This window comes from Chanos chanos, chromosome 14 (genome assembly GCF_902362185.1).
Source record: "Chanos chanos chromosome 14, fChaCha1.1, whole genome shotgun sequence".
NCBI lineage: Eukaryota > Metazoa > Chordata > Actinopteri > Gonorynchiformes > Chanidae > Chanos > Chanos chanos.
In genome coordinates, this window is record NC_044508.1 from 10,371,798 (window position 1) to 10,396,797 (window position 25,000).

The 25,000-nt window shown below is 41.9% G+C and overlaps 1 protein-coding gene across 1 annotated transcript in view; it reads left to right on the plus strand.

The window, feature by feature from the left end:
- Nucleotides 1-1,304: 1,304 nt before the first annotated feature.
- sgip1a (SH3GL interacting endocytic adaptor 1a) overlaps nucleotides 1,305-25,000 on the plus strand; it is a gene marked incomplete at its 5' end in the record, with an annotated part of 24,492 nt that continues 796 nt past the window's right edge. Inside the window, 23 exons of the mRNA XM_030791679.1 lie at nucleotides 1,305-1,372; nucleotides 2,152-2,176; nucleotides 2,524-2,544; nucleotides 2,734-2,796; nucleotides 3,269-3,338; nucleotides 3,489-3,661; nucleotides 7,078-7,089; nucleotides 8,495-8,506; nucleotides 9,960-9,977; nucleotides 10,083-10,174; nucleotides 10,399-10,484; nucleotides 12,121-12,201; nucleotides 12,923-12,997; nucleotides 13,316-13,755; nucleotides 13,795-14,116; nucleotides 15,816-15,937; nucleotides 16,299-16,452; nucleotides 18,365-18,424; nucleotides 20,984-21,043; nucleotides 22,486-22,597; nucleotides 23,267-23,422; nucleotides 24,241-24,373; nucleotides 24,800-25,000. The exon at nucleotides 24,800-25,000 is cut by the window's right edge and continues 2 nt beyond it. Of these exons, the coding sequence (XP_030647539.1) occupies nucleotides 1,305-1,372; nucleotides 2,152-2,176; nucleotides 2,524-2,544; nucleotides 2,734-2,796; nucleotides 3,269-3,338; nucleotides 3,489-3,661; nucleotides 7,078-7,089; nucleotides 8,495-8,506; nucleotides 9,960-9,977; nucleotides 10,083-10,174; nucleotides 10,399-10,484; nucleotides 12,121-12,201; nucleotides 12,923-12,997; nucleotides 13,316-13,755; nucleotides 13,795-14,116; nucleotides 15,816-15,937; nucleotides 16,299-16,452; nucleotides 18,365-18,424; nucleotides 20,984-21,043; nucleotides 22,486-22,597; nucleotides 23,267-23,422; nucleotides 24,241-24,373; nucleotides 24,800-25,000 (2,556 nt within the window). The remainder of the gene's footprint in view (nucleotides 1,373-2,151; nucleotides 2,177-2,523; nucleotides 2,545-2,733; nucleotides 2,797-3,268; nucleotides 3,339-3,488; nucleotides 3,662-7,077; nucleotides 7,090-8,494; nucleotides 8,507-9,959; nucleotides 9,978-10,082; nucleotides 10,175-10,398; nucleotides 10,485-12,120; nucleotides 12,202-12,922; nucleotides 12,998-13,315; nucleotides 13,756-13,794; nucleotides 14,117-15,815; nucleotides 15,938-16,298; nucleotides 16,453-18,364; nucleotides 18,425-20,983; nucleotides 21,044-22,485; nucleotides 22,598-23,266; nucleotides 23,423-24,240; nucleotides 24,374-24,799) is intronic.

Below are 25,000 nucleotides of genomic sequence, written 5' to 3' on the forward strand. Positions count from 1 at the left end.
GGGGCAGATGTCTTGGGCCCGGGTTGAGCCCCTGCATGTGCCTGTAGGGTTTAGGGAAAGGCTTTGCCTCTTTGTGCATTTTCTGTGAACAAGTTTCTTGCTTTTCTTTTGGAAATAGGATGGATTAGGACAGCTGGCAGCGATTCAAAATCCGTCTACGTCTGTCGTCTGCCAGAACACTCCCTCTCCTCTTCTCTATTGCAGATTTCTTCGTCTTTTTTTTTCTTTTTTTCCTGTCCTTACATCCTGCCTTCTTCCTCTTCTTCTTCTTCTTCTTCTTCTTCAACTTGTCAGTTTACTATTTCTCCTCTCCCTCTCTTTCCTTCTGTCCGTGCACCTCTCGTACTCTTTTCCTAATCCATTCATTTCTCTTTCCCTTACTGTGAGAAAGACAGATGGAGCAAGGGACAGACTGAAAGACTGTGTGAGTGACATGAAAAGGACAGAATTAACAAAAATCAGTGCAAGTCTGGGAACTGCTCCACTGCCCTCAAGCGTAGGACCAGCCAGACAAATGTTGTGATAACCAGAGAAGATACAGAGAAATATTTAGTGAGATCAATAAAATCATCCATAGCGGCGGAACTCCCTGTAACCACAGTAACACATTCAGATCAATGCCTCATTTGGACTCCTGTCAGGTCTGGCCCTGAGGCCTGAACGGGTTCTTGGTTCTGGATGATTGATCTAATGGTGGTTTAAATCCCAAATGGACTATTTATAATCCTCTAAGAAACTGATAGATTTAGTTTCAGCAGGTTTTTGAAGGTTAACATATGACTGTAAGCATAAATGCTGTGGTGTTAAATTATACATGGCAGCCTCTACTTTGAAAGACAGATCTTTTTACAAACATATTTGGTTTATTGATGGCTTTTCTTCCTTAATTTATCCTCAGTTTAGAGTGTCCAGTTACCCATACTATTTACCCAAGACACCCTTTTATTTTGCCTCTGTCACATGGGAAGCCAGCCCCTGCGTTTTCTCACACAAGAAGTTACAGTGTACTGTCAATCAGTGTAACCTTATTCACCTGACTGTCAATAACCATTCACCTTACTGTCAACTACCACTCAACCATGAGAGTAAACCTACTCAACACATGGAACACCAGTGGAACACGGTCATTTGTCTTTATTTACGTACCTGGCCAGAGTGAATGCAAGTCTCTGTGGACAATCCCTCGACCCAATTCGCCTCTCAGGAACCCCTGACATGTGGTATTGAAATGCAAAGGTGTGTGTGTGTGTGTGCGTGTGTGTCTGTGTTTAACTACATTCAATCATTTTCTTCTTTTTGTTTTAACAGGATTGAAAAAACGTACAAGGAAGGCGTTTGGGATACGGAAAAAAGAGAAAGACACTGACTCTACGTAAGTTACCTCTTTGGTTTCTCTGGAACGTTCACAGAAAAAAGAAATGATTGAGCAGTGTGTGAAGTGTGAGAGGTTAGAGTATATAATGGGAAATACACATAACACAACACTTTGGTCGACAGCACGAAATACATAACGGTTTCAGAGTATTTTTCAACAATCTGTCTTTAGGAAACATGAGCTAAACTGGCACCTCAGATGAAAATCGGGCTGTACCATCCATGCCAATACGAAAGCTATGTTCATCTGTTCAGTCACCGTACAGAGCACAAACTCAATAGCGTAGCACAATGCTCCTCAAATAGAGCATTTGATGTGTTTTCTTGCTTAAGCTTCTTAAATCTGTTCTCTCCCCTCTGTTGACCAGACAGAATGGATTTAGTTTTCATGGTTCAAATTAACATCGAGGGGCTTTAGGTTTGCCTCTCACTCTCTATTTCTCAGTCTGGTGGACAAAGAAGATGAGTTTGATAAATAGATAATGGCCGGTTGTGCTGAAAATGAAGTGTGTGACTGTGTATTCAACGTGCGTAAGTGTGTGTGTGTGTGTGTAAGTGTGTGTGTGCGCGCGCGCGCGTGTGTGTGTGAATGAGTCTGTGTGTGTTCGTATCCTGTCTGTTTGATATTCATGGTGAGGTGTTTCAATGCAAAGACTGGCTAATTGATGGTGCACTTGAGGTTGGAGAAATAGAAGTTTGCATGCTGAGTGGATAACCAAGACCTTTCCCTGACCCCCTCAACCTCTGTTTCTTTCACTCTCTTTCTGTCTCTCACAGCGGGTCACCAGACAGAGATGGTGGCGTAAGTATCAGTCTTTTATTCCCAACATGCTTTTAAGGGCTAAAGTAGCTGGCTATTTTGAATACAAATTAGAATGGTGAAAGTATATAAAGTTAAACTTTTATAGCATTCGTGTGCAAGGCACATTAAATATTTATTTGTTTTTTAAGAATCAGTTAAGCTCCTGTCGATTTTTTTTTTGTTTTGTTTCGTTTTGTTTTTTCTAGTTTAACTGTTTATTCAGTTCTTTCTACTTTAAGCTTTAAACACTTTTTGTAGGAACTGAGGAAAATGAACTAACACTGTATAATGTTTGAATGTTTTATATTTCCAATGTTTTTATTCTTTCATGGAATTCCACATTGAAGGAACCTCAAGAAATTGAATCGGTACTGAGTAGCAGAGTAGCATGCTAGTCTTAAAACTCAGAATGTAATATTAGACCGCTGTCTGACCTGCTTACTGAGATTTCCCCTGTGGTGTCTTCAAGTAGTTTGTCTTAAAAGTTAGTGTTCATTCATTATCTGAAGGTATTGACTTCCTGAGAGATGATTGAAATTTTTCTTAAATCTGAACAGTCACAGAAGAAGACCAATGGGGCTCCCAATGGCTTCTATGGAGAGATTGACTGGGATCGCTATGTGAGATTTCATGCTCATTTTGACATATTGAAATTGTTTACTCTGTTGAATGTGGAGAAAACAATTTTTTTCCCATCTTTACAAACATACAATGCAGTTCTACTTGAAACAATATCTCGGGTTAAGTGTTACTTCTGCCAACACCCTCTTTCCACTCTCACTGTTCCTGGAAAAGAGAAGGAGAAGGAAGGGGAACATTTACATGTGTGCCGCTTAAATTGAAGAACTGGCCAGACAGTGGGACACTACAAATTGTATTTAGTTGGATCATTTTAGGCTAAAATCATACGCTAAGTTACATTTCACAAAACACAGCTAGAGAGGAAGTACATATTAAGTTTTAATCGTTTTGAACATGCAGAACTCGTTTCCAGTTACAGCGTTTGGAATTGTTGTGTGTACTTTCTGCTTAAGATCAAATGTTGTTTTGGTGTGTGGTACAATACTTAAACATGACTCTTTTTTCTTCCAGAATTCTCCTGAGGTCGATGATGAAGGTTATAGTATAAGGCCAGAGGATGAAGATGGAGATATCCTTTTAAGTCTTTGTCTCATGATGTTCCTTAGTGACAATACGTTACCTAATTTTCCTTCATTTGTGAATAGAATTGTAATAGTCCCAACGTAGTTTAGAATTCAAATGGTTTCAAGGCTAAACTGTCAAAAAACTATCCTTAACTGGCTCTCACAAGGTACAAAATCCAAGTTCTTTTCCTCCAGTGAATCTGAAGAGGAAGAAGACCACCGGAAAAAGTTTAAAATCAAGATCAAGCCCCTTCCGACAGACAGCGCTAACTTTGTTGCCCCTTCGGTAGATGAATTAAAAGCCTCCATAGGCAACATAGCTCTCTCTCCCTCGCCTCTGGTGAGTGCTCCCTGCATTTCCCATATCTCCCTGTCTTATGATGTCATTTCCTCTGCCATACTGTACTGTTATATGACCAAAAGGATGTTTGTAGTCCAGACTTGAGTGTCTTTAGACTTATATTTCTGTTTCCTCTTTCTCTCTCTCTCTCTCTCTCTCTCTCTCTGTCGTTGTCTCTCTGATAAGTGCAGTGTGTGTACACATGTTCTGTCCTTCACCTTGTGTTTTATACATATTGTGACACATCTGAGTAAAATAATACGATATGCAGCTTGTTGAGTCCACTTTATTATACATAAGCACAAAGGCAGTGATTGAAGGAAACATTGAGATTATTTCTCTACATAATTGCTGACACTGAGGAGATGCAGCCAGTGTGTTTGGACTCTCTCCTGACCTCAACGTCATCTCAATTACTGCACTATACTTTGACAAAAGCCACAAGCTAGTTTTCTACACCGTTGGCTATAGAGCACGAGTCACGACCGGCCTGTGCTTCCTGGTAAAAGTTACGCTTGGGTGAAGTAAGGCTCTAAACATGCTGTAAACCCATCTCAGCTCTTCAACTGGCTGAGGAATCTAGAGGAATAAAAGACGCGTTGAAAGATTTTCTTTGTCTGTCACAAATTGTTTTTCTTCATGAATGGGTTCACGTCCTCTTGCCAAAATATAAGAACTGTAAAAGGCAAGTGTAATGATTTTGTCTTCCATCTGTGTTTGTTGTATCATCAAAGCAAAGTTAGTGGAGCTATATGTGGTGTTATAGGTGTATTTCTCATAGAGACCTATTTAGAGACCTATTTTAAGTAGGCTGTGGATTAATCCCAAGGTTATTTCTAACCAAATAAAAGCATTCATGTGCAAGGCACATCTGTGTGTTTGTGTGTGTGCGTATGTGTGTTTGTGTGCGTGTGTGCATGTGTGCAGGTGTGTGTGTGCGTGTGTGCATGTGTGTGTTAGAATGCATGTGTGCATGCACGTGTGTGTGTGTTTGTGTGTGTGTGAGAAGAAGAGAACACACGGCCTACATTCACGCCACTTGCACACAGTCACGTGATGCGGTTTGCATCAGAGTGTATATGCCCGTGGATTCTCCATGTCATGAACAGCTGCCTCTTCAGCCCAGGATTACAGTATTCATTCTTCTGCATCTCTGCGTTAGATGACATCTCAATGTATTATAACAGATATGAGATTCAAAAGGTCATAGATCGCGTCAGAATGAATCGTAACTCAGCATATTGCGGATAGAGCTTTCTTACTTAGCTATGTCAGTTCCCTTGCCGCCCGACCCGTGTGACGTTAAGCAGGTGCAGTGTGGGTCAGGTAGCTACCCCTCTGTGTGACGCACAGGGTCTGTTCTAGCCTCTAGCATCTGACTTATCTGAGTTATTCAGGTGCAATGGAGAATGACTGTGTCCTCCGCTCAATAATTCAGCCTGGAAACTGGGCGCAGTGACACACTACTTCAGGAGGAGAGACGAAGAGACCAGGATCTGTCATATGAAGAGCCTGCGTTTTAAATTATTAATCTCCCCTGTACCATTTACACCCCCTCCCCCCTCCTCCACCCCAGCCCACACACACATACACACACGCGCACGCACGCACGCACACACACAAGCGCACACACACACACACACACACACACACACACACACACACACACACAAAAAAAACCCTTTTTATCCAGTCAGTTCTTCAGCTCACGAAAACTAAACATGTCGCAGCTGTGGTACAGTTTACCCCCAGGTTTAACATACATCGTCTGATACCTGGCCCCCAAAATATTGATTCGTTTTTCAAATTTTCCTCAGGAATTCCGTGCAAATAATTATCTTAACATCTATTTTAAAACCATAATTAGCTCTTGTCCCAAAGGGCATGAAATCCACATTTGCCTGTATAACAAGGCCAAATGTCATAGCTTTTCTAGACCACGCAAGGGGAGAATATCTCCCCCCGTCAAGCTAACTTGATGAAGAAATATCTGTGCTAATCAACAGTGTGGCAGAACAGAAAAAAAGAAAATTCAGAATAATCTCAAACATACCTTTTTCTAAATGTAGGGGAAAACGATGATTTTAAATCCTAAAGGGAGGTTAAAATACTTGCTGATGTGGATTAAACGAATGGACTATTTCAGAGGCTGAGGGAGTGAACTGGGTCTAGCTCCTGTGTAATACTATAAGAACTAACTGACTCACAACCACACAGCTAAAATTTCATTAATTCTACTTAAGTGGACCGTTACATTTCTTTCTGTTCAGACAGGCAATCTCCAGATTCCCAGCGCCCTATACGTGCCTCCTTTACTCCGGACTCAATGCCGCCTTATTGTTCTCACTGCCAGAGTATTGTTTTTGTCTAGATGAGCTCTTCTTTGCTGGTTAACATATCCACTAAGACAAAAAAAGGCCCCTTTATGCATTCAAATGCACTGGAACTTCAGCTATTCCTCATTCAGCATGAATTAAACATGAGTCACATGGCCGTCCTGTACTTGGCTATGGTGCCATAGCAACCTATGCTTACACTACCATGACAACAGATTGGCCATGAAATCTGTTCATAAGAATGCTAGATGGAGCAGAGGTTAACAGGCCTTGAAAATAAAACAAAACCCTACAATAGCCTGCTATTGATTCTCTCACTTGCTCCCCCCACCTCTCTCTGTCTCTCTGTCTCTCTCTCTCTCTCTCTCTCTCTCTCTCTCCGTGTCTCTCTCTCCACCAAACTATCTCTCTGTCTGTCTCTATCCCTAACTGAATGATGGCCCTGGTTTGCTTTTGGATCTAGAGTAGTGTGATAACAGCAGGCAGTGTTGAACTGTTTGTGCACAGACGGCTGTCAGTAAGAATGGAAATACTTGGAAATGTATCTTTGAAGATGCATTCATGCTGAACCAAAACACAAAAGTCTGGGCTTGGTTAGCCTAGGCGCTTGTTTGCAGGTTTTCACGTTTTATCGATAAGGCCAGCCGTTTTTTATTTAGCTGCTTATCCACAAACCATCATTCGTCAGATGCTCATAAAACTCCTTCACTCTCATGTTGAAATGTTCTGAGTCTGCAGTCCTGTTTATGCATTCGACATGTCTGTGTGTGTGAGTGGACTTCTCAAATGTGCTTGTGTGGAGTTTCTTATTGCACAGTTTAGCTCAAACTTTTCTCTGCTCTGAAAAAGTCAGTCATTAAGCATTGTTTGACCAGCATGTTTTACAGTTTGAAATCAGGAATCCATGATGTGCATTTTCTAATATTTATTACACCTTTTTCACAGAACTACAGAATATACCACCATCTCATTCGTGTACATTCATGGTCATCACACCTTAACACATGCTTAATTTCCATAGCTAGACTAACGTAGTTCATGTTCTCTCTCTCCATCTCTCTCTGATGCTGCTCTCTGTAGAGGAAAAGTCCGGTAAGCTCTCCTCCTTGTGGGGATTTGGCCTCTCTTTTTTCTATTGTCAGCATGGAAAATTGGTCTGACACTTGATATTGCCCTAACAACTGACCTAACAACATTTTGTCCATAACAGTAAAGGAAGAAGTGGTTCTAACACGATAGAAATGGTTCGTCACACACTCAGCCTTTTGAGTGTGGTTTGAAATTTGATGTTGAACTTTAATTCATTTGTCATAAGCATGATGCTGTAAAGGTTTTTGTGACACCTTCCATCTTCTACTAGATCACGACTCCTTCTGTTTAGATTTTCTGTGGCTGATCTTGTAGTAATATATGTTTGCCATGCTGAAATTAAGACTGCTGAAATGTCTTTCCCTGGACATGTTTCTTGTCGATTCAAGTGTGCCCAATTACAACAGGAAGGACAATATTTAATTAAGGCTTAGTAGTATAAAAGGTTCTATTGTGTTCAGTAAATCTGTCTGCCAGTAGTTCACAAGATCAGTCTGGCTTTCAGGGGTTTAGATCAGTGGGGTGTCATAGCAACCCAGAAGAGTGAACTGTGTCTTTTAATATGAGTTGTATACACATCACATTTTGTGTTCAAGCCCCGCCCCCCCCCACCCCACCCCCACCCTCTCTCTCTCTCTCTCTCGCTCTTTCTCTCTCTCATTCTCCCTGTGTGAAGGATTTCTTCTTTTTGCTGAATGTGGGTGTTTGACATGAAGTTGCTGTTGTGTTACTGCAGACAGGGACTGGGCCAGATTTTGTTCCCACTCGTAAACAGCTCTTTCCACACTTTTGTGGGCTCACTTATGAGTCAAAATCTCAAGAATTCTGGCCACTGATTCTGTTTGTAAACAAAAAAGGCAATTAGTTGTTCAGTACAGTTCCCCTTTTTCTCCAAGCACTTATGTTATATCAATAGAAATATTTAAATTGAGCATACTATAGTATGTAGTATTAGCTCTGTTCTATAGACTGTTGTCCCTTACATGTTCTGATGCCATACACAACTAATATTCATGGTTTTTACTGCAGAGACAGAATGGTATGTGGACTCTGACAGTTTGCTTTTAAAGAGGTCAATCTGAATTCAACCCTAACTGTATCCTGTCAGGGAGAGGGTCACTTATTGTTATGTGGTTTTAACAATTTATGGGGGAAAAAATATAAGAAATACAATTTTAGATACGTGCAGGAATTAGACATTGCTAACTGTGTGCATATTTCAGTAGTTTAGCACTGTATACATACTGAGGTGTATAATGTATATAGTATAAATCTGAAAGTGATCACTCATTGGGTGCAGTAGTTTGGTCAATAGAGATTTAGATTTGGAAAGTACAAAAAGTCTGTTTGACTGATTTGTCACTTTCTGACCAGGTGTCTCTTCTCTCTTCCTTTTTGCTGGTCACAGAGACGTAGTCCGGTAAGTGTTGCTCTATCCAAAATGTCATTTCAATCTTTACTCTTAAGGAGAGTAGGAGATAGATATAAAGATATGTCTTTAAAACCTTTAAAGACATATCTTTAATGACTCTCTCTCTCTCTCTCTCTCTCTCTCTATCTCTATCTCTCTGTCATTCTGTGGGGTCAGATGGGATACTTCCATAATTCAACTTAAATGAGTGACTCCTTTAATGAGCAGGATTAAGGATGATTAGTTAACAGATGTGCAGATATGGAAGATGCTGAGAGCTTCTCAGCTCTCTCTCACTGTATTTGATGAGCGGGTGCTTTTGAGCACTGTTGAGACCCACATACGCAGGACAGGACATCTATTTGTGCAGTTCTCAGCATTCCTAAGGCGTTATTTGTTGCTGACATAAGGAAACAGAAAAAAAAAAAAACTTTTACATGGGTGGTGTTTGATTGAACAGTGTATTTTATCGTTTATACGTCGTGCCATTCTGCTAATACAAAAAGGTCCTTTTTTTCCCTTTATTTGTTATGGTCTTTTTTTCTTTATGAATTAAAATCGCATGTGAATGCATCTGCAACTGTTTTCTTACCCTTAAATAATTCATCATGAGACATATTATGAATATGTATAATTCAGGAGGATCGGTGGGTCTTGTAATTAAATCCTGTCTTATTTATGAGTCATTTAATCCAGTTTCATCTCCTGAATGTATAACTGGTCAGACATGCTGTTTTACATTTGTGTCCAACTCTAACATCAAGCAAAAGACAAATATTTAGCAGCTGTTATTTAGAAATATGTGACTGATTCACAAATTGAGTTAAATCAGATTAATTATGACACCACCCATACCATTTTAAGACAACAATTTTTCATTGATGTGAAGCCAGTGTTGAAATTTATTGGTATTACATAATCAAAAAATCTAATTCAATCCGGTCACCCTGTACATCCTGGAGGGTTTCTCTCTCTGGAGGATTAGTAATCTGCTGTGTGTCATGGCAAGCCTAAATAAATTAAAACCTGTTCTTGCGTGATGTGGGTGTCAATGGGAATTATAGGGAATTATAATCTGAGATTCCCAATATAAATTCTTATGTTTTTCCCTTTTCTCTATTATGTTGCATTTTGTCTTTCTTTATTTATTTTATTGATTTGTCATCGTTGTTTTTATTTAGTCCACTCTAAAGTTCAAAAACCAAACATTCAGATGCGCAGATACATGAATGAACTTTGAACATATCCAAGCCAGTAACAAGTCATGTCTATATTAATCACACGCTCCTACATTACCGGGATTTCATATCCGGACTTTGTCGGACTCAGAGATACAGATACATTCAAATACACATTCGCTCGGTCACTGCCTGATGAAAAGAACAGCGTATTCTGCTCTCTCCGGGATAAAGTGGATTGTTTTAAATGAGTCAATGTGTCAATGTTTTGTTTTTTGTTACAGGGTACGATGAAAAGAAATACATCTAGTAAGTATTCAGAATGTTTTCAGCAAATCTTGTGTTTGTGTGTACGTGTATGGAAAGTGTGTTTAGATGCACACATCTGTAACGCTGATTTTCTCTCACCAGCTGAAGAAATCTCTAGGCCCCGTCGCTCCGTTCCTGCAGTGACTGCTGTAGCTCCCAACACTCCCACTCCTGCACCTGCACCTCCCAGGTATCCTTCTGTACACACACATACACACACACACACACAGAGTTCTGAGACTCTGAACCGTGATGTATCGTGGAGGAGAGGCAGGCTGTCGGATGGAGTGAGAGCTCTCTATGAAAATGAAAGAGTTGAAGATGAATGAGTGTGACTGGAGTGTGAACGACTGGGTTTTTCAGTATATGTGTGTGACTCATCCACATCTGCCTTAATTTCTCCCCCTTTTACAGCAGTAAGAGATCTCCCGTGCCAGAGGATGCAACGGCCTTATTCGGACCCCCACTGGAGACCACCTTTGATGAACAAAAAACAGAAGGTACAGAGCCTTGCTTTGGCCACCCCCACACGCTTCTAGAGGAACCGTTGGAGTGTTGTTTTGTATGGCGATGACAAATGGGAACAGATGGTGTGTGTGTGTGCGCACGCGTGTGTGTGTGTGTGTGTAAGCAAAAGTGTTTAATCTAAAAGCTGAAATTAGGCAAATATTTTTTTTATTCAAATTTATCCAAGTTTTTATCCAAGTGTATCGCAAACTCTGCTTTGTCTGATTAGTTTCACTGATTTCTCACAACCACTTGATAAGCTCATTAAAGCTGTCGGAGTCTCAGCTGCATCAAATCGACGCCCACAAGTTGCATCCCAGTTCCTAATGCTTCCTAAATCTGGGAATTCCCGCCATGCTATACTTCCCAGCTGTGACAGGATGATCCAAGAGCTGCATCCATGAGGTGCATCCACCAGGACCGCTAGCCCCTGCTGCTTGCAGCTGATCACTAACAGTCAGTTATAAAGCTTATAGTGTGAAACGAAAACTGACTGGATTTGCATGTATTGAAAAAAAAAAGGCGCGTGCCAGCCTCACTGTGACTGCGGTCACTGCAATTGCAGTCGCCCAAAAGGGGCTGATATCGAAGACTGTGGAGTGGGAGTGTGGTAGTGCGTTTTGGCAGGGTCCTGATAATGGAAGAGGTGCAGATGCTCAGAGTCCGGTCCCTGCGTGAGCTGGCATTGTCCTCGTGTTCTGGTCTTATACAGAGACTGGTAGCAGGTGGGAACGGGGAGACCAGCACACTTCAAAATCTTCACTTCCCTCTCTCTCAGACTAGTTCTCTGACTTGCGGCTGTTGATCGGGGAAGACAAGAGGCGGCTGCGCCTCCTGACAGGTGCCGCCGGTCTGTCTGATGAGGGGGGCTGTCTCGCTCGTTTCCCATTGACAGCTATCTGTGGGAAATTGACAGTTTGCCAATGTCCATGGTCCTGACTGATATTCACCTTGGCACTGAGCTGTAGAATGGAAGAGGGAGCTGTGCCCATGGGAACAGTCTCCATACCTCACCATGGGGCAATTTGGGATTGAACATGAGGAAACTGTGAAAAGAATTACATGAAGCAGAAAAGCAACGTTAAAGTGAATTGATAGTTGTTAGATGCTTATGAGAGTCATTAGCCTTTGAACACGGAGCATTAATAAAGGCATCATTGGATTGCCACCCCAAATTATCCACATGCATTTAGCTCGGAGGAGACTGTCCTACAAAGGGTGACAGGGAAGGACACTCCCTCAGGATAAAGACATAGGGAGACAGTGACAGGGACAGTCATGGATGGGGTCTGGGGCAGAAAGAGATGGGGTTAGTGATGGGCTGTCGATATTTCTTTATAATGTACGGCTATAATTTGTAATATTCAATATAATTTATGATAAAATTCTGTAATATAAGGTATAGTTTGATGAAGACCATAGATGAAGATCACAGAGGTCTTCCAGGTTAGGGAGAGGTGGATTAGTAGAGAAATTGCTTATGCACAGGCATAGATGGAGTTAAAGACAGTAAGAAACAGCTACTGAGGCATGTAAAAAAAAAAAAGTACAGGGCTGGGGATCATTATCTGAGATGTGGCTAATATTCCTCTCCCTTGGCTTTGTGTTGTTCCATCTTCTGTAATGTAGTGATGGTAGCTGAGCCTGAGGTCTGGGGTGCACCTCTCTCTGAGTCAAACCCTTCTCTGGCAAGACCTTTTCCCACAGGAAGTAAGTCTTGCGCCCGTGCAAAAACCGATTGCCTCCCATCTGGAATCATGAACTCCTCCTATAAGTTCCTCATGAGCAAACAATCATCTGAGTGAAAAATTCATGGCCGCTTGTGAATGTTTGTGACATTAATATTTTTTTCCCCTTGGCACAATCCATTTACCCACTGATTTCACAAGCCATGAAATAGGAAAACAAATCAAACTGGCATCTTGTAAGCCATCCTGCTCGGCTGGATGTTTCTGAATGACAGTTTGCTTGAAATCCTTTCTCGTTATGTCCTCATGAAACCCGCAGTAGAATGTAATTAAGTCTTGTGAAATAACATTAAGGTAACCTTAGACTGTATTGTTCGTGAGATACATGTAAAATATTCATAAGCACATGGTAAATCGTTTTGTGTTTAATTAATTTAGTAATACAGCAGTTTTAATGGACTGAGTCAAGATTTTCATTCTTTAGCAGAGTGTTATGTTTTGAGTTATGGATAGCGACTTTAAGCGACATAGCTGTCATAATTTTTTCTTTAAACCATTACATTTCCTCAGCCCCTCCCCGTCTCTCTTTGCATCTGCCTCTTGATGACGTTTTTGCCTATGCATGGTGCTTTGGGCATGGAGGCTGTCATGTTTTTATTAAGGTAGCTGATGCAGGCATGACCTCCAGCCACTAGGGGGAGAATGATTTGAAGCTTTTCTCAGCCGCACTAATGTCATTGCAGCACCGCCTCCGCTTCCACCCAAGAATGTGCCGACTTCCCCTCCTCCATGTGACTCTCCCACTGCGGAGCCTGCTGGTAAGGCCCCCTGTCCCCGGAGCGCGTGTCCTCCTTGTACTTCCCCTTTGTCTTTCTCTGTCTGATTTGTCTGATTTCAGTTGTTTTGTTGCCTTTTCTGTATGCTCTTTCGTTTTCTCTGACTCGTTCTCTGTTTTCTTTATGTTTTTACTGTCTGGCTGTGTTTTTCTCTCTCTCTCTCTCTCTCTCTCGCTCGCTCTCTCTCTCTCTCTCTCTCTCTCTCTCTCTCTCTCTCTCTCTCTCTCTGTCTCATCTAATAATCTAATGATCGCATCTCATAATCCAGACCTTCACTGTGTCTATGTTTTTTTGGCACAGATGCACTGAAAGAAGAGGACAGCTCAGCTCAGCCTGAAGAGAAGCCTTCCCTTGCTGACCTAGACAACATCTTCGGTCCTGCTGACTCCCTCCAACCTAAGGATGAAGCTGCGGACAAGTGGGTGGACTTTGGTGATGATTCACCCGAAAGGCCCCCTCTTCCTGAAAAGCCTGCACCCCCACTGCCTACATCCCCGCCGCCTCCAGGAGAGCCGGCCCCTCCGTTACCGAAAACGTCACCTTCAGCAGAGGAAATCGCATCGACACTACCGAAATCTCCGCCCCCACCTGAAGAGCCTGCTCCTGTCCCTTCCACAACCCAACCACCAAGAGACGCCACTCCCTCTCCTCCCACAGTTCCACCCCTACCCAAAGACAGTACCCCTTCTCCTCCAAAAGCCGTACCCCCTAAAGAAGACACTATGCCTTTCCCTCCTTCAGTCCAGCCCCCTTCAGATAACCCTGTTCCTTCATCTCAGCTAGTAGATGCAGCCCCATTCGCTGACAATACACCTCCATGCATTCCCCCTGGCCCCTCCACAGAGGAAGCCTTAGCCCAAAGTCCGCCCTCTTCGTTGGAGACAAATGCACGCACAATCCCTCCGCCTCTTGTACTCAATCAGGAGGACAAAAAAAGCCCAGACAAGGCCCAGTCGAAGGAAGACCCAAGTGACAGCGGTTCTTCGCCCAAAGAGATAGGCCAGGGCCTCCGTTCAACGCCGCCTCCTCCACCACCCCCCACATACAGGGCAGTAGTCTCATCCCCAGGCCCATGCTCTGGAGCAGGTGGCAGTGGCAGTGGTGAGCTCACTTTACACAGTCTGACCACACAGCCATAATCATCCACCATGACATTACCCTACATATTAAACCTATAAAAGCAACACCACGTTTCATTGCCCACAACAGCTGCATTGTGTCTCATATTACAGTGGTGTTCTTAAAAGTAGGCTTTCTGCTCTTAATAATTCCTGGTTTCACAAAGAAGCAACTAGAGCACACATACACAGCTGCGATGGAACAAATTTCGGTGAATAGAGTGTTTATTTTTAGGCTTTAGTTCTGCATTAAGAAATCTGTCATCACAGACCTGCAAAGTGATGACATTTGAAAAAGATGATGACCCACGACCACAGGGACTTTATTTCGGTTCCTGGTAGCGGCACTGGCAGCTTGGCTGAGCGTTCACACGAGCATAATTTGGCAACTTTTGCAGGTGGGAGTTTGTGCGACAGTAACTCCCCGCACAGCTGAGGTTCTTAGCGGTGACTTGATCTGGGGAATATGTGTTTTGGCTTCCCGGAAACGTCCTCTACGGTCCAACGAAACTAAGCGGTCAATGATTCCACGTGTATCAGAGCAGGCATGCAGTAGTCTACCCCCCCCCTTTCCTGTTGGGAGTTGTATTGGAGCTGTATGAGTGACAGGGAACAGAAATACAAAGGGACTAGCCACTACTAGCTTAGGGTGACAAGGGAATAAAATGGCAAAGAAGTGTGAGGGCATTTTATGTTTAAGGATCTTGTGTAGGAAATGCAAACTTTGACAAACTGCTATTGTTATATGATCTGTTATTTTTGACTCTCTATCGATTCTATCAAACAATTATGAGTTCATTGACCTCATTTTGAAATACAGCAGCTACATTCATAAGCGTTTAATAAACAGGGGAAATTTTCAGTAGCAGATTTCCAACGGCATCTTAAAGTCAAAATCACCTTTGGACTCTGTGCTTTTATATTTTCATGATATGATCGTCTGTCAACCTCTGAGCATTGCCGTGTAATGGGATGAATGAGCGTCAGGCTTGTGTAATTTATTGTAATTGTGATGTAAATTGTGTAACAAGCACTATACTAACAGTGCTTGCTATAATATGTTATATGCAGTATAACATATCATAAAATTATATAATATATGGTACAGTGAAGATTCACTGACTCATTGCTAGAGACTGGAAGAGGCAAAAAGCAGAGTGTTTTGGGGTTTTTTTTGTGGAGTGCTCAACTGATACAACACATTTGTGTTGTGATTGGAGATTTTTGTAAAGCCGTGGGAACAGGAGCAGTCAGGACAAACAATGGGCCTGACTGTGGTTGAAGCCTAAAAACTCCCCTTTAATAAGAGTCTTTCATTCCCCCTACTCCATTCCCATCCTACCAGCAAAACACGTCAAGTCAACCAGAGTGACAAATCCCACACAGTTGTACGCCACCAAATTACACTTGCCACACTCGACAAGACACGCTATTTCTTAATATGCCGGTCTCAGTTCAGTTTTAAATAAAATATGACTTGGACGAGTATATGAGTTGATTTTGGAGACTTGATCCCAAAGCAGTTGTAGCTAATTAATAAGCAATCAGGAGAGAAATCATACAGAGTTAAATGATGCCCAACCAAATCTATACTGATGATCATATTGGCATCAGTCCTTGAAAACATTTGATGCTGTGTATCCTTTAGAGAAGTTTAGTGACATGATGTCCTTCATCCACAGGCTCCTCCTCTCCTGCACGTCCTGCGACGCCTTTGACCGCCAGTAGCCCCACCCCTCCCCTTCCTCCACCTCGCCCACCATCACGACCCAAACTGCCTGGGAAAATGGGTGCAGTGGATACGGTATGTGCTTATTTTAGTGAACTCACAGACGTCAATCAGGAGAACCCATTCAAGTTCAATATCACGTGCACCTCATGTGCACCTCGTGTTTTCATTAGACCTGAATTTCCATAGATGAAATTACGTTAAAATTTTAAAAGCGTTGGGTCACTAAGCTTGAAGGGTGCAATACCACAGAAGTATCAGTAGATCTTTGCGGTCTGTCTTATCAAGAATCTGTAACCTCGACACAAACATACTATATATCGATTGATTCTATCTTAGATTACATGCATTACATTGGATTCTCAAAATGACTGGCCCCATTTGATCTCTTCACCTCCTTCTACCTCCCGTTATTCTCCCCTCCCTCTCCCTCCAGAATCGGCCTTTCAGCCCTCCCGTCCACTCCTCCAGCCCCCCGCCCATTGCGCCGTTGGCTCGAGCGGAGAGCACCTCCTCCATCTCTTCCACCAACTCTCTGAGTGCTGCCACCACGCCCACCGTTGGTAAAGATCTCTCCGTGTCTGTGTCAGGTGTGCTTCCATTTCCCAACATTCTCTTGTGCCGCCATGCCGTTCTCTGTTTTGCCTGCCTGGGAATCCAATATGGCCATTGTTCTGAATGGAGTCCTGTTGGATTAGTAAATGCTGTATCAACCAGTTCCACGTCACTGTCAATATGTTTTAACCTTGTTCAGCAGGTATTGGTTATGTTATGCGTCCTCCCAGTGTTTTTCAAACTTCGATAGCTTTCAGAGAATCTTGTCTGAATAATTAAATGCAACCTTTAACTTGCAATACCTTTGAATGAATGCTAAACATAAAACATCTTTGTCAAACCTTCAGCTTTGACAATTTGTTCTGTTTGCTCAATTTCTCTGATTGCTATTCCTTCTAGCATTGCTTAAGAAGGAATGAACAACTAAGGATATTTCAGTTAAATATGAGTGTGCCCATATGACACTTTAAGCTAATGTGTGCATTGTGATAACTGAGTTATGTGGAGTTGAATTGTGATGTGGCATGTTTGACTAATAATGCAGAAAGGGGTATTCTGCTGCCCCTGTAAAGCTGCCAAACTGATATGATGTTTTCCATCTCACTACTTGTCCTCTCAACATCTATACGTTCTGGATAAATGATGAAGCATCTTGTTTCCCCACGCTGTAACTCAAACACGACCACATGACATGTGGTGATGACATCTGTCGTCATTTTAATTTGATGGCTCCATATTGTTTTGTGATGAAATAGTTCATTTCTTCATAGTTTTAAAGTATTTGTAATGTGGGGCGCTGGTAGAGTCAGTTATGTAAGACTGTTTAGATATTTATGGAGTAACTTGATATTGAGCAGGGCCAGGTGTGTTCATCACAGAACACAGCCATCTCCTCTCTATCCCTCCTTCCCAGCTTTGTGCACTAAGAGGAGATGTCTACATCTCCACATCAAGTCCACACCTACATGTCCAAAATACAGTTGTAGGACCACAGAATTGTAGTAAACAAATCTGTCAGTCAAAGCCAAGACAAACTGGACATTGTCTGGCATTGTGTGCGGTATGTCTTTGCTCAAATTCTCAGATTGCTGAAATTTCTCTCTGCTTTTGTGCTGCTTATAGAGATGGTATAGTGTACTCAAGATATGTATTGTTAGCAATAGTAAATGGTTAGGTTTTGTCCATATCGGTCAACTCTTTTTCGGTTAGGAGCTTGTGCACAGAATTAAGAAGCTGTCCATCACCCGATCAATGTTTCCAAATCATTAAACAGGTTTTGATGTGTTTGCATGGATTTTTTTCCTCAAATTTGCTATATTTTTGACTTATGTAAAGCACAAATGTACTGCAAAATTAATCTAAATTTGCACCTCATGAAACAAGCATCGACCATCAGCTGCACTCTGCATACCACATTTGCTTTGGTCTGGTACCGTTGGCCCTTTGCTCGCTAGCTAGCTCTGCTACTGAATATTAGTTTGAGTCTTCATTAGACGCACGTTTCTGTCAACACGTGTAATGAGTATGGTTTGCTTGGTTTGATCGACTGTATTTGCTTACGGTTTTGATCATTTTCACAAGAAAACTTCCTTTGACGTTTTATTCCTGTGAGAATTTTTGCGCTGCTTTCTTGCTGCTGGCTGCTTTGTGGGAATCAGAGTGGTCTTGTAGAAATCAGTTTGGCTTTTGATCGATAACATTCCCTTCACGTGTGATGAGTTTTGCCTTTTGCTGTCCCGTCTTATCTTTTAACTCCCCCCCCCATCCGTCCGTCACCTTCAGTTTGTGATGTGCGTCTGCAAATATGTGACATTGTCTTCCATTTTAAATTTTTTGGACCTTTTAATTTTTTTCCCCCATTTTCTGTTGTTATACTTGCATTATTTTCATTTTGTTTTTGTTGTCTCTATGTCCTGTCTTTTGGCTGACGTTGTTGTCTGATGTCAGAAGATGATGCTTTTGTAGACAAACTGCCCAGCTTTGAGAGGCGAGCTGATATGCCTACAGGTACAGTATGGGCCCTTCCTGATCGAACGTATACCCTGGGGAAACATTTATGAAAGCCATGACTGATGAATGCCTACATTACCCATAGTGCATTCAGTTCTCAAAAGAAAAGGTCATTCCTTTGTTTTCTGAAGTATCATAAAACCAAAAACAAGATCACCATCATAGTATGGTGTCTGGATTTTTGAAATAAATTCTTTATTAAGGAGCCGTTAGCACTGGTCATATTTCATTCCATAGCTGCTGGGCTTTTCTTTTCTTCTTTCAGTTTCTCTTTCCTCTGATATTTTCTCTCCTAATGTTCTTCACACACTTTGAAAGGTGGGGAAGTTGGGCTTGGACATCTTGAAAAATTTATGCATTAATGCATATGTGCTGACACACACGCGCACATGCACACATACACGTGCGCGCGCATGCACACACAAACACAGACCAAGGCAAACTCAGCGACCAAATTTCTTTGCAAAGGTTAATGTTAACAGAAAGCAAAAGCATCTTTCATACCAATTTTCTCCCATTCATACTGCTGCTCATGTCTCTGAGAAAATTGACCTCTTTTCACTCAAACTATGTCATTGGCATAGCTCCACCCACATCGCCATAGCAACATTCCCAAGGTCTGTGTATATTCCATTGTCTCATAAAACTCTATGAGTTAAGTGTTTGGAAACAAGATTGAAGGAGAGAGTCTGAAGAGGGTCTGTCTGGCTGTGATCCTCTCAGAAACTGATGAAGTGCCACCTGCCTCCATGCCAGACACACACACTCATACTACATAAACACACATACACACACACACACACACACACACACACACACACACACGCACACACACATACATACACACAAAAGAGTTGCACCTATAAGTACTTGAAATTTCTGAGGTTCTGGTTGTCAGATATATAAAGCATTTAAAATCTTAATTGGTTCTAGTTGTTTTGTTTACTTGATGATAAGATTTTAGACAAGTGGTCTGCGGGTTAAATGGTCTGGTATCTTTTCTTTGGCTGTACTCCAGACCAAAAACCTGATGTAAATTAACTCTCAAAGAGGAGACAGAACTATAAATGTTACAGTAAAAAAATACAAAGGAAAATTTAGGACAATGTTCATTTGTACATTGCTAAAAAATGATTACCAAGATTACTTCAGTTCAGTTTGGCTACTTAAGAGACCAAAATTCACTGAAAATAAAAATGTATTAACTGACACATGCAGTACTTTTTTTGGGGGGGGGAGGGGGGGGCAATCTGAACTGCTCCTGAATTTACACAGCAATCCCCAATTCTTTTACATAAGAAAGTCTTTTCCATGGCAACTAACTAGAGCACTGATTTTGAAATCTAAGCATAACTGACGTTGTAGGAGTCCTTAGGCCCAATTAATTAACATAATGACTTGGCTTTTGTATATCCATTGAAAAATTGATCGAGGTCTTAGACACCCACACACAATCCCAAAGCGTGTTAGCGAACTAGACACATGCACACATGCGTACTATACACACACCCACACACACATTTACTGAAAAAAGTGACCCCTCCCACCCATCTAAATGTGTCCCTTCACTTTGCTCCACACACTCTTTCTTCCTCCCTTTTTTTTTACCCTTGTCTTTATATTCTCTCCCTTCTCTCACAGAGGATGTTATAAAAAACCCATAGGGGGTGCTCTGACACTCCACACCACTCTGTTTTTACTTGCCGCTGCCCCCTGCTGTCTCTCATTTGTACTGCAACCGATCTCCCCACATATTCCAGTCACATAACTCAACTCAGCTGGTCAAAATGATATGGAATATACAAATATGGATATGCTTCAAACTTTAGAGTACCTTCATAAGAAATATATTACGGTCCTTAAGAACTGCAAGGACCGAACAGAAAAAAATATGTCTACTGTAGTCATCAGTTATTAGTTTTACTTTCCAAAAAAAACGTCTTTCTCTCTCTTCTTCCCAAAAATGCCCAAATACTGAGTGCAAAAATCCAGACGAAATAGGATTTGCACTTGCTCAGCAGTAATATTTGTAGATAAATGGTATGGAAGACCTGCCCCGGGGCAGTATTTCTGTGTCAGACTTCCTCTGTGTGCCAGGTTTTTTAGATGTGTTTATCGCCAGCAGTTTATCTCCTCTGCACCAACCTGTATGCACACACAACTCACTAATGCACAGCTCACCTCACGTCTTGTACAGAAGTCAGTTGATTAACTGTAACACTGCATTCACTTGAACTTGTAATGCATTCAGCTTTAAAAGAGTTTGTCTGTGTGAGTTTGTCATTCTTCATCACTCATAACCTTAATAGTGTCAAAATACAGTAAGCGTATGAAGGCTTTATGAGAAAACGTTTTTCCCCATCTGAAGTAAAGTGTGGCTTGTCCTTTGACCCACAACCCTACTCCCCCACAGTGAGGTATGATAGACCTATGTGTGACTCACGCTACTGTCCTTCTCTCTCCCCTTTGACCCCCCCCCCCACCCCCTTCTCCCCATCACCACCCTGCCCCACCTGCAAAACCCCTCCTCAACCCTAAACCTCAACTCCACCACAGAAAATGACCAGCCATCCCTCGTGTGGTTTGACCGAGGAAAATTTTATTTAACATTCGAAGGTAAGTTGAGGAGGTAGCACGCATTTCAGTCTCATCTCTTACTCCTCCTACTTTCAGCTCATTCCCTTACCCATCCTAGTCCTCTCTGAAAACCGCCCCCCCCACCCCCCCTCCGCTTTATCCTGAACACCTGCAGCAACTACATCACTTCTCTTTTCTCGCTCTCTTTCATTTCACTCCACTTTCATTTTGTACACGCTTTCATTCTCCACATGTTGGGTATCTCTCGTTCCCTTTACAAACCGTCATTGTTCATTTCACTCGCTAATCTTTGTTTTGTTTTGTTTTGTTTTGTTTTTGGTCATGTGTTCATTTGGGCCAGCTCTGTAGTCTTTTGATTGTGTCTGTAATTCAACATTAGTGGCATGTGTTTTTGAAGTCACTGGCTGTGTCTTCTTTGTCATCTCTTTCATTTCCTGTTTACTTCTGTCTTCTGATCTGGTTTTGGATGCCACTCACTTCATTTCACACCGATACACTTAAACTCAGATATATGTCAGCATGAGAGCTGCACATAGAATGAAAGGTGCATTTGCAAGATTCATAAGTTTAACATGAAGATTTTAAAAGCGCTTCTAAAATATGACTCAGTTTCAATTTGTGTGACAGGACTAAAACATCTGACCATCTTCATTCCAACTGCAGCGAGTGTCAAAGAAAATGTTGTTTAGATATACAGATCTTACATAGATCTTTCACTTACTATTGTGAAATCACATTATATTTTCTTTACTCTGTCATATGCACACAGTGTGCTGGAGGCCCATACACACGACACTGGGAGAAACAGAGTGATTTTTGGGTCCAGATTTAAACAGCCCTACAGCGTTTTCATTCAGTTAAATCTGCAACATCAAGTGAGGGACTGATACTCACGCCAGATCACTTGAATTTAAAACCACACTCTGTAGTCAGTTGTAAGGCTTGTCAGAAGGAGTGTTTCTGTGGCTGAGATGTTGACGTGGAGGTGTTTGTTGTTTTAGGTGAAACTGACAACAGTGTCAAGTAAGCCCTGGGATTTTTGTCAGACTGCGGACTGTGTTTTTATCTCTGTTTTACTCTTCATCTGTAGTTCTGTCCGTCATTCTATGCATCACTGCTCTTGCTGTCTCTGTCTCTACAGCCTCTCTTTTTCTTTTTCTTCTCTCTCTCTCTCTCTCGCTCTCTGTCATACCTTGTGTAATAAGATTTTGTGTGTGTGTGTGTGTATGTGTGCTTCTGTTTGTGTGTGTGTGTGTGTGTGTGTGGTGTGTGTGTGTGTGTGTGTGCATGTGTGTGTGTGTGTGTGTGTGTGTGCGTGTGTGTGTGTGTGTGTGTGTGTGTGTGTGTGTGTGTGTGTGTATGTGTATGTGTGTGTGCGTGCATGTGTGTGTGTGCGTGTGTGTGCATGCATGTGTGTGTGCGTGCGTGCGTGTGTGTGTGTGTGCGTGCGTGTGTTTCAGGATGCTCCCGTGGCCCCAGTCCCCTCACTATGGGAGCTCAGGACACATTGCCTGTGGCTGCCGCCTTTACTGAAACAGTCAATGCCTATTTCAAAGGAACTGACCCAAATAAGTACGTCCATCAAAAACAAGAAAAAAAACCCTCCTGATTACACATACTTTGTATCAGTAAATAGTATGTGGCCTTAATTTTGGTAAGACCTACAGCACTTCCTCCTAATTAGCAAAGAAAAAAGCTTAAAAAGCGATCTTAATTAGCTCTTTGTTTTAAAATGTGTGATGACCCATATCTGGAACATTACAAGATGACATCACGCATAGCTGAACACGAAAAATGTTCAGGCGGTAGTCGTGTGCTTTTACAGTGCTGTTAAAGCTGTAGAAAGCATGATGGAATTTTGCCCTGCTCTTGTCTCTGTGGTGATAAGTGACACAAAGGGCCGATTGTGGTTACCAAGCATTAATCACTGCGTTCAGTGTTTCACTTAGGTCAAGTATGCTGGATATACTTCTCAGAGTCTCTCTAGTCTAAATGAACAATAAGAGGCTCAATACTTGGATATGTACAGAATTAAAACACTAATTCACATTTGAACACCCTTTAAATTTAGATGAACCATTTATTACAGGTACGCATTAAGTCCACACAGTACTTACGTAGTTATTTTCTTGTACGGTCAAGTGCTTATAACCGATGTTTAGGATTAACTATGATTCATATGCCCCGAATATGAAAACACGCAGAAAAAAAATATGACTGTCCCATGTGTTCGTTCCTAAGGTGTGTGGTGAAGATCACAGGGGAGATGGTGCTGTCGTTTCCGGCCGGAATAACGCGGCATTTTGCCAATAACCCCTCACCAGCCGTGCTAACTTTCAGCGTAACCAACTACAGTCGCCTGGAGCACGTCCTCCCTAACCCACAACTACTGTGTTGGTAAATAACACTCCCTAACACCATCCTCATTACACAACTAAGTGACCTCAACTTCCCTGAGCGATATGAGGAACAAGAGCATACACTGCCAACTGGTATCACAGCGTAATGTTAAATGGCACACAGAAACCATCCAAATATTTCACTTCGACATCGACACCTATGTCTAATTTCAGTGGCAATCCATGTTACACAATTGTTTTATTCTGGACATTTAACCACTTGAAAGGAATATCCCACTCAAAATGGTACAGCATATCTAACGAACATCTCACTTTTATTAAATCTTAAACCACGGTTTGTTTTCAAGTACCACATGAGTGTATCTATCCTCTTACCCCAGAATCTCTCATCACAGGAGCAAACAGTTTGCTAACACTCACTCATATAATGCTGTCATTATTTTCTAGAGGAATATTGAATATTTTTTCATCTTGTCATCATCATATTCTGACTTTAAAACAATTTGGTGGGGGTTTGATGTATTTCATGTATTTCACTTGTTATGATAGCTGACTTCCATATGAATAGAACCACATGGAATTTAATTGTGCTAATATCACACAAGTAGTACTAAAGTACAGTTGTAAAACCTCAGGATCTCACAATACCACTCTACAGGTATGAGGAGCAGGTTGTGTGAATAGTGTATCCTGGGTAGTGGGCTACAAAAGTTTGTTCAGTCTCCTTAACCTAGAGATGCTCAGTTAGTACATGTATGACATATGCATTACTCTTGCATGTTCAGAGAGAACTTGTTACATACTTAATTAGACATGTCATTTTGTGGTATTCTGTTTTGTGATGTTTTGCTTTAGTAACACCACACAACCCAACCCCAGTTCTAAGGAGTTTTGGGTGAATATGCCAAATCTGATGACCCACTTAAAGAAGGTCGCTGAGCAGAAGCCTCAAGCCACTTATTACAATGTAGACATGCTGAAATATCAGGTAAGAACCAGCACTGACCTGCACTGAGTACAGCTGAGCAAGGTCGACCGTTTAAATCCTTTGTTAATTGGATGGATGGTTGGGTGGATAGTTGTATGGATGGGTGGAGGGGTGGATGGATGGATGGATGGATGGTTGGAGGGATGGATGGGTGGAGGGATGGATGGATGGATGGATGGATGGATGGATGGATGGATGGGTGATAAGTGCCTCATGATATTCATGAAATGCTAAATGGCTGGATAGGTGTTAAGGTGCAGATAAAATAATATAGTTCGCTATTTGATTGAAATGTTCTTTGTCGCATATTTTTTTATATTAGTATTAAGTCTAATATTCACAGTGAACCATTAACCAGAATTCTTTCTATACCATTGGCATGACATCTTTTATCACCCATCTATGTCTACTTGTGTTGTGGAGCAGGTGTCTGCACACGGCGTTCAGTCAAGTCCCCTCAACCTGGCAGTGAGCTGGAAATGTGAGCCCACCAGTACAGACCTGCGGATAGACTACAAATACAACGGAGCTGCCATGACAACACCTGTGGCTCTCAACAATGTCCAGTTCCTTGTACCTGTGGATGGAGGTGTCAGCAAACTGCAAGCTGTTCTTCCTCCAGCAGCA